The sequence below is a fragment of the Cynara cardunculus genome, assembly GCF_001531365.2.
Source record: "Cynara cardunculus var. scolymus isolate 2C chromosome LG 17, CcrdV1, whole genome shotgun sequence".
NCBI classification, from domain to species: Eukaryota; Viridiplantae; Streptophyta; class Magnoliopsida; order Asterales; family Asteraceae; genus Cynara; species Cynara cardunculus.
The window spans coordinates 5,052,343-5,063,002 of NC_037544.1; the positions used below are offsets into that span (position 1 = coordinate 5,052,343).

At 34.0% G+C, this 10,660-nt stretch overlaps 1 protein-coding gene across 1 annotated transcript; it reads right to left on the minus strand.

The window, feature by feature from the left end:
• Positions 1 to 5,236: 5,236 nt before the first annotated feature.
• Positions 5,237 to 6,823, minus strand: LOC112500519 (pollen-specific leucine-rich repeat extensin-like protein 3). The gene has a single exon (XM_025104021.1). It carries the CDS (start codon positions 6,821 to 6,823, stop codon positions 5,237 to 5,239), a length of 1,587 nt encoding a protein of 528 aa, XP_024959789.1.
• Between the last annotated feature and the right edge of the window lie 3,837 nt (positions 6,824 to 10,660).

Sequence of the window (10,660 nt, forward strand, 5' to 3'; positions counted from 1 at the left end):
ATATACAACATGGAAGATTTTTCTGATCAGAAATCCAAGACGAATATCGAACCGGCGAAGCAACAACCTGTCGCCGTCGCTTGAAGAAATTTCAGGTCATAAATTTTTGTCGCATCAATTTGAGGTGTGTGCGGAATTCGATTTCGAATTACATGTTATGCGTAACGATTATTATATATTGGTGTGATTTGAATTTGGGGATTTGTAATTTTATTGCATGAGTTTGGCTGGCATGCTAGAATACGATTTTGGGTAAAATTAAGCTAATTGTATTGGTAGATTATAGAAACCTGCTGATGGTGGCAAATTTTGATGATGAAGCTAAGTACATAAAGAATACGATTCTGTTACGAGCTTCTGTTTCTATATACTGTTCTGATTATGTTGATTGCTTGAGTATAATTTGGAGCCATGAAGATCAATTTTGGATTGTATGAACATGCAATTACCAAATTCAAAACAACATAATACGAATTAGGTCAAAGAGATAAGCCTATACTTTAGGATTGTTACAATGGTTCAAAAAACCAATCACAATTGTCTTACATGGCTTATATGCATGTAAGGGATTGTTTGGTTGGTTTTTCATTATATACCGTATGGATAAATGTCTGTGTGGATTAATTCATTTGTATAGATTGGGAAGGTATTTGTTTAGGATGGGTTTTTTTATAGATGGAAGAATCGTGTTTTTTAACTGGGAGTGGCGGGTTTGGAAGAAACTTGGCTTTCTACATAAGGCTTCCCCCTAGAAGTTTACTGAATAAGCCACTTTCTATATCATTAAGCCACTACCAAAACAGTCATGAGCAACTGATCGAATAAGGTGCGAGTCCCATTAAGCTCATCAAGCTCCTAAGGGGTCCATTAACTCCAATATGGATTAAGCTGTTTGTATTGATTGAGGTGTATGTATGATTTAAGATTAATTGTTATTCGGCTAGTCAGTTGAATAACAAGTCTGATTGTTAGATATCTTACACTAAGGGGTGTTTAGTTAGAGTCAACTTAATCAAAATAAAAGAAACTGTTCGGTTTTATTTAACATAATGACTTTATTCCCCAAGAAGCTCAAATTTTGATTCCAAATGAAACTGGAGGAATGGAAATTCATCCCCATTCTAATTTTCATTTTCATCTCCTGACCTGAACCAAACAGCTCCTATGATCTAGGATCTTTTTGTACTTGGAATTTTTCCAACGATGGGTGTGACTCGTGTATAAAAGTAGATCTCTGTTATTTGTAAATCACATAAGAAATGATCTCGGATAGAAGTACTTGGAGGCAACGAATTAGGGTAGTTGATCCCAAGTAGGAATGGGAGATTCTTCACATAGGTTGGTGGTTTCTTGTGTTAGATACAGAGTTCCTTTTGTGTGCTTTTTATCGTGTTCGGCTCTTTACATTCTTTTACAACTCTTGTGGCCTATCTTTACATTTCCTACTATTGGTGTCTTCTCGGAAACATCTCTATCTTATAGAGACAGTAATTAAGGTATGCGTACATCTTACCTCTTAGCCCTACCTTCGGACGAGATATACTGCGTTTGTTGGTTTATTAGAAATGATGCTACAAATCTTTCAAGAAGTGCAAAAATCAATGCAAGACTATATGCATCAAATAGACATCAGGAGGTCTTTTGTGTGAAATTACATATGATTCAACTATGCAAAGGCATAAATTATGGGAGTAGGATATATCTTATGCCTACTACACTTTTATGTGTAAACACATGGCAGCCAATTGATACTCTCATGTTCCGAAGCCAATTGATCCTCTCATGTTCCGACTAGTTTGTGAATCAATCAATGCCTTAAAGGATAAATAAAAATATATAAATGATCTTGCAACAAAGATGACCAAATTTATTCATGTTTCCGGCTGCATTGTGTGGGTTCACAACTAGTAAATATAAAACCATATCATGTTATAGTAAATATTATATTAAATACAATTATATCATCAAAATAATAATCAAACTTCAAAAAACAATTTAGCAAGTTGTGAACATATAATTACGTCAATCCATTTGACTCATAGAAAAAAATCGAACCATTTTTCAACAAACGAATCAGATTTATCACATTTTCAAGAAATTATGAAAGCATTATGAATAATGGTTCTTCATTTAATGATATCCCTAGTAGACACCACTTCTTTTGGGGGAAATTAACGTAAATAGCCATTTTGACCGACGTGGTTCATCTCCTAATCATCATTTTCTCATTTTTACCACTTATCAATACCGCAAGTACCCTTGTCGCAACTTGTGATGGGTGCATTTTATTGAAAAAATAGATTTTATCTGATCATTCTTAAATACAGATGATGAGAAGAAAAATGATTATTCATCTCCCAGCTGCAAGTGGGCCTCTTTCTTTGTTCATGCAAGTGCCCTTGCGGAGAAAAATGAAGTTAAACTAAAAGGTTGCATATTATGTCAATTCGAACTTGCTCGTTCTATGATAAGAAATGTCACGTCAGCAATATGTTACACATAGACAATGACATTGGCATAGAAACCTGTGTGTAATTCAAACTTGNACGTCAGCAATATGTTACACATAGACAATGACATTGGCATAGAAACCTGTGTGTAATTCAAACTTGCTCGTTCTATGATAAGAAATGTCACGTCAAGAATATGTTACACATGGACAATGACATTGGCATGTCATCTTAGCTTAATCCAAAAGGGAATTCCTTGCTATAACAACTAAGTTTTTCAAAGTACAATACTTTAATAAAAAATAATTTTTTGAAATTACATTGTTGTATAAGAAAAAATAAAAGTACAATGCAATAATAAAGAAATTTATGAAAGTAGATTGATATTTCATACATTTAACCCTACATTTAAATTTCATAGAATTTACTCTACAAAAATGAAAAATTGAAAAACACATTCATCATCAGTTATTTCCGGGCACATCTTATCCTTTGATCCTACCTATTTTTGAGTATGATATACTGGAAGATTTTGGGACCTCATAAAATACTATCTGGTCATCTCAACACATGCTAAAAGTTCCAATCTCTATTTTCTACATTCTCAAGATTCTGTTGAAGATGCACATACATACACCACGGCATTTCTAGCATCACCCATTAATAAACAAGAATATGTATAGAGGAGATTCAAACGAGAACAACTTCATTTATAAAAACACGAGAACACCCTTATCATATGTGATAACACACGTAAGGGATTTGATGGTGCGAGGACGATGTGTCCTGCGACCTAGGCCACACCAAAGGTATTCTACGCCTCTGATTTAGTATCACATAAAGAATGCCGTTATCACATGTGATAATACATGTGACGAGGACTAGTGGTGTATGGGTGACTTGGCCCGCAACTTAGGTTACGTTGAAGCCTTGAAGGTCGTTCGCGTCTCTGACACGTGTATATCACATGTAATGAAAAGGTGTTTTCACATGTGATTGACTATAGTAAAAATGTGTTTTCATGTTCTCGTGACGTAAAATGAAGATGATGTTTGAACCGTTAAAAAAAAAAAAAAAAAGTAGTGCACCAAACCTTATTATCAACACTTTGAATGTTCTTTCATTCTAACATGTTTTTGGTACCTGTGAAACTAAATCACTTACCCGAGTTTTGGATCCTTAAAACTCCAAAAATTTAGCACCATCATAGGGACAGAGGATTGCTAGTGATCACTTCTAGACCTACGGTTTGTCATATTGCCTCCCCAATCTGCGGCCGTGTACCCGGAAACATCCAAGAGGCTGTTTACCAAACGCTTACCCAGGTAAACGCTTACCAAACTACATTACCTTACGGGATGAATATGATAAGGACTAAGAATCTTACTCGGTAAGAGTGACACAAGGACCAAGAGTTTTACCTGGTAAGTAGGAGCAACGACTCTTATCACGGTAAACGCTTACCGGGTAAATTGTTGCATACAATGTCATTTTGGTGGACTAAAATCTTACCTGGTAAGTAAATGACAATATTAAATTTTACCGATAAACGCTTACCGGGTAAGTGTTTGGTAAACGGCCCCATAATCCCTTAAATTTTAAGTATATAATTAATTAATGCATAAGTGAAGCATCTTAGACAAAGAAGGGTTAAGGTAAGAAGCGTAAGAAATGATATAGACCATTGATCACTTTTAATCTAAAACTCATCTATGAATCGTGTTTGATACGAGGATTGATCCGGTGTATCTCCGTACATCTCATCCTAACGTACATCCAATGGTGGAGATCTTTTCTTACGTTTCTCACCTTAACTCTCCTTCTCACCGGAACGTAACATATATATAATTTTTAAAACTTTTTGGACTCCAAAAAACTAACTAATAATTGTAATTTGAAATCAAAGGCGTTTCTAAACCTTTTAACTTCAAAATATATTACTATATGATATATCCTGATATATTATTCACTTCGATGTTGTACGTTTTCTGATCTGCAACGATAACGTTTGCTATTTTTTTTGGTATTAATAAAGGAAAATATTTCACATAGTGAAATATGGTTTCTTTAAACGAACGACAAATATTTAAAACAAATATGTTCTTTGTCTGAAAATAAATTTTCATAATAAAAAAGTCATATCATTTTGGTACATGGTACTGGACATGACTATCAAAGAACAAAAACTCATCATTTCACACGTTTGACACAACATGTGACTGAACAACAATTCATTGTTCCACATTTGGCGCGACATGAGACAGAAAAAGGTTTTTTTTTTGTTCCACCAAAATAGATGGAACAAGACTAGACAAGGATGAAAAAAAACTAAAAAATTACTAATCTACTTTCATTTGATAATACCCCTAACCACCATCGCTATCCATAACCTTCACGTCATCTACAATCACCATTAACAACCGGACACCAACGGGTCCAACCCCACTATCACACCATTACCACCTTCTCTTCCACTGTCACCGTTAACCACCACATAAAAATCAGTAAACAGCCTTCAAGGGTAATTTATCTGGCCAAGTCCAGTCTTAGTCATACCAAACAGTAGGTAGACAACTTGTATTATCCAATTTAGTATCGTTCTCTTGTCCTGTCTTGTTCGCGTACCAAACTTAATGTCATTAACCCATTTCATTGGTTAATTTTTCTTTACCCATTTCATTAGAGGAGCTGTTTATGTTTTCATGGGTTAGTTTTGGTGGACATTGTTTGAAAGCAAGAAAGAAAGCATTGATTTATTTGTTCTAATGGGATTTGTTTTCAAAAGCCTAGTCATTAACTTTTGTTTGTGATTCATGTTTGAAGTGGAAATGATGGAAAAAACCAGGCCCAAAGTGTACTCCAAAAGAACCAAAAAAATTGCGATTTACTTCTGGTGTTGCACCTGGAGAAGGCTCTACTTCTGGCGTTGGATCCGGCAGCACCGGGGGTGGTGGAGAGAAAACGGGCACAGGCGGTGATTGATCCGGTGGAGGAGGCGATTCAACCGGTGGTGGTGGAGGCTCTACCTTTGGTGGTGGAGGTGGAGAAGGTTCTGGTTGCGGAACAACAGGTGTCGGAGGTGGCAGCAGCGGCGGTGGTTGTTCAACAGGTGATGGAGGAGATGGCATCAGTGGTGCAGGGATCTGTGGTGGTTTTCTCCATAACGACTCTTCGTCACTGCTACGGCCACCGTTTTGTTTCTCACACCCGACATTATTACAATCTATCGGCCGATTCACCACCGGCGAACACTTTTCAACTGCTTTCTGATTCGGTTTCTTTGGCAAACAGTTCTGTTTATCATCTATAAGAAACTCAGCCTTCGTTGGGTTTTCACATGTTGGTTCCAAACCATCAAAAAAGTTATCAGCGATCGTAAAGTTCAACAATTTGGGCAAACTGCAAACGTTATCGACCACCTTCCCTATCAACTGATTCCGTCCAATGTCAATTTTCTCAAGTTGCTTTAATCTTTCGAAACCTTTAGGAAGCGTCCCTACTAACTGGTTATTGCTAAAATCTAAGACCGTTAAGTTCTCAAGTAATCCTAATTCCTCCGGCAAACACCCAGAAAACTCGTTGTTAGATAGAATGATCTCCTCTAATCCCGTCATTTGACCAATGCTCTTAGGAATGCAACCTTTAAAGCCATTATTTGAAAACACAATCACCGAAGCCTTTGAATTACCAATGTTTTCAGGGACTGGGGACGAGAATTTGTTGTCATTCACGAAGATAGCGTCAAGATCCTTATCAAAGAGTTGAGGAGGCAACTGCCCTTCAAATTCATTGAATCTAAGATCAAGATACTTCAATCGAGGCAATTCTAGGACAACGCTAGGAAAMGGACCTACRAATCTGTTATTACTTAWATCTAGCTCGTGTAGAATYGTGAGCYTGGAGAAACTCGTYGGGATGRTCCCACAAAATCTATTSGAATTTATATGGAAYAMGCTAAGGTCWGTTAATAGGCCMAKATGAGGARCCARWTGGCCGGCRATGTCRCCATGGTTAAGATCAATGCCAGCAACGGTCATTGAATTTGGATCATCAGGAGCTTTTTCGCAAAACACCCCGTTGTAAGAACACACGTCTGTGCCTTCCCAGTTGGCGATCATGTTACCTGGGTCCGAGAAGATAACCTTTTTCCATTCTTGGAAGACACCATAAGCCATCCTAAGTCTAGGATTAGCGAAATTCAAACGGGCATCGATCTGAAATTCAAAAACAAAGGGTCGATGATTGATATTTATCAGAGCGCCTAGGTGACGACGGGTGATCGCAGCCGCAAAGGCTTTGTTTAATGAAAGAGATAAAGAGGGGAAAGAACAGATAGAAAGGGAAAGAAAAAGATAGCAGCATAAGCCTTTCATATTGAAAGGCTTTGTTTATAACTTGGATCGGCCAATGCTGCTTATAGGAAAGGAAGAATGAAATCTATCTTTAGCAACAAATCCTCTAAATTTAAATTCTCCAAACACAAATACACGATACAGGTTTATTTCGAGAGACATTGCTTGATTCTCGCCAGATTTTGTGAAAGCAAATGAGCATTTCCATGGCGGAAAACAAACAGCTTAGACTTGTTTATTTCTATGGCTGGTGAGGATCTCATATACCAGATGATGAAATTAAATCACCAAAAAACATGAACACTTTTACACCTATACCCAATTTTTACGGACATTTGATTCTTATTCCACTTTTACAGGCGTAATCGTTGCTAAATACTAAATTGTTGATGAGATTTTTGACTAAAAAATCATGTAGATGAACTTACTTCATATATGAGATCGAATAGGCTTTCCAGTAGCTGTAATATGATCGAGCTTTGAACAATAATGTGATCAACTAACGAATAAAACCCTAATTAGTAGTAAATTGCACAGGCGATGGTTAAACGTACCTCACGAATTCAGTTGATGTTTCTAGGCTTGATTACTGAAACGACCACCTCATGAACACAACTCGCCTCCGTTCGATTTAGCACCTCGAAGTTCAAATCCAGCATTGTTGTTTCCATATTCAAAACAATCACCAATAATCACATCATTTGTGAAACTAATCACGAGTAGCTTTTGATGTTAAAAATTGCTATTTCTTCCGAGAATCGTATAGTAAGTACCTATGAGTTCAGTTCCGGTTTTTAGAAAATGGAGGATCGACGACTCGACCAAACCTGCAACTACTGAAGAACAACACGTCATCATTGAAGCTGAAATTCGACCATCAAGAACAATGGGATCATGGGAAAAATAGTTATCATTATAAGAGGCATTGATCTCATCATCATCTTGTTGATGCTGCCGTAGTTTATTTGATTTATTTCAGTTTGATACTGGTAATAAATACCTACCAGTGTTAGATAAAAGTGTTTATATATGTGTAAACTAATAATAATTTTTTTTTAAGAAATTAAATCATTCTAACTTATAATAAGTTGATAAGGATTTTTGTAAACCGTTCCTAAGCCTTAAATTTTGTTTGATTTTCTATAAAACACCTCCGAGTTACGAATATCTAATTTCTTTTGATATGTGGACAATCAATTGTGGTGATAATGCATGCTATGAAATCTTGATCATGACACCCACCCACAAAAGTGGAGACGATCAAACTGGTATTTTAGATTCTTTTATGTGTTATATGATGTATTGGTTTAAAAAATGTATGTACTTGAGAAGTCCAAACCATTATCAGTGTGTTTTAAGACCCATGGTCGATTTTATATGAATTGGAACTAGTTGTGTACCCGTGCAATGCGGCGGGAGCCATGAATTTTAACGATTTTGAAGTTCCACTGTTTATAAGATAAGATTTGATGATGATATATGGTACACTTGGTCTTTACATATTAATACAATTTGAATAAATAAAAGTTATAGTTCCAAACTTCCAATTACAGACTATCGATAAAAAAAATTGTTTAACAGTTTAAAATCCAATATATTTAAAATCCAACATATTCAAACTATTCCACAAATGTGTTCGCTTTACACCAAGAGCAAAGGAACCAAGAAACTTGAGTTTTAAAATAAACACTCAAAACCAATAAATAAAACTACAAATTTAACAGATTATAAACCATGAAAAGACCAAAAAAGATGGGTTTTAGAATGAAATTTCAACTGTTTACCCTCTTTCTTGTCTAGAAACTCAGATTGAGATTGAATTAATACATGTATATATATATATATATATATATATATATATATATTTCAAAAAAAACCCAATAACATATTAATTTAGAACATATTATACAGTGCAATTTGGACAGCCTAATCCCAAAATATATAGTATATATATATAAATAAATAACTATAAAAGTATAAATCGTAAATATTAAAAATATTTTTTCACAATATATATAATATAAAATAATATAATTAAGTCAAAAACTATTCAATATTGGACTCATTTCGAATGTATTAACGAGACGATTATGATGGTGTAACTTGTTAAAATAAAAATATATTTTTTAAACATATTTTAATTGATATACGATTATATATGTTAATTTGATAAATGTTTAAAATAAAATATTTAAAAGTAAAGGACGTAAAGTAAATTAATTAACTAATTATACGGGTATAAAGTGTAAATTTAAAATTATTATTTTAAAAAAATCGGTTGTAAGAGGGTGTGTGTATGTGAGGGGGTGAGTGTATGTGAGGAGAGGAAGGGATGAAAAAGTGACTAAAAGGTATCTTGGTCATTTAGTATTTTAAGACTTTAAGACTTTTGCTAAATTTGTTTAATAAGATAGTATAGATATCAATAGTTTTATGAGACTTATTATCAAATATTTGGTTATTTGAGTTTGAGTTTATTGAATTAACTTTGAATAGGTTCAATACTCGGGCACAGGTGTTGAGACGCTCTCATGATGACTAAAATAGTCATGACATTCTCGTAAAGATCGCGACCAAGCCAAATAGAGAATGTTGGATGCATCATATGAACCGAATATCAGATAGAGCAGAATACTATTTATATTGGTTACCGGATAGAGCCGAATATCAATTATAGTGGTTACCGGATAAAGTCGAATACCAATTATAGTGGTTACCGGATATAGTCGAATACCAGATACCTCTGGTTACCAGGGAATGTGATGGTGTAGTGTTCAACACTTTCATTTCATTACGACGCCTGATTGGACTGATCATCCATCATGAACAACGTATCCTAATGATAGATATGACCTTCTTACCTTGGATATTTTTTTTATTATATAAGTTTCAATATTTAGAGATTTACATTTAAATTGATTTCACTTTTATCGTAATGTTTCCTTTCAGTTATATATTTCATATTTGATATTTCTTGTGCTATTATTCGTTCATTGGACAATTTTTGCTCAATTGAGGTTCGTTTTGTCTTACCTTGGCAGGTTCAAGATATAAATTAGAGACAAGATGAAGGGTCAAGATGGCTTAGGATGTTAAAAGACTAGCGGTTGAATATAGTGCTTTTGCTATGTTATTATGTAATTATGTTAGTGCTATGAATTTTAATGATTATAATGTTATTTTTTTTTTGGAGTTCTATTAGAGCTCCATACTGTAAATGGTAGACTTTTGATCCGTTTTCAGTTGTGACATGTCTCATCTTAAATTTAGTATGATGAAATGTTACACCCCATATTAAAATAACATATTTTATTTACTATTTTTAATAAGAATAAATATAATTTGTAATAGATATTATAATAATAAATAATTATTAATTTATTTATTTAATTAATTAAGATTTGTTAAAATAAAAAGGTTAAATTTTTAATTAATAAATTTTACATTAAAAATTACAATAATTCAAATAACACAAATTAAAAAAAAACCACATAAATGGTATTATTTTCATTATGAAACTAAGTCTACATTTATGTGGTATCATGTATGTTAAATTATGTTATAAATTTGTATTTTGTTATTTTTATGTTAATGTTGATGAATTGTCTTTCTCTTATTTAAAATTTAATTTTTTTAATATATATATAGGGTCGAGTTCACGTGAGACCAAGAGTTTTTCGTGAGACCCGTAAGACCAATTTATATTCATAGATCAACTTTATAATCTAATGATCTAATGGTCAAAATTGCAAGGTGGCAATTTTGTAAATATTGAGAAGTCTTGTGGCGTTTATGAATGTTCAGATCTGACGATTGTAAATCTAATCCAAGGGTTGAGAATTGGTCTTACGGGTCTCA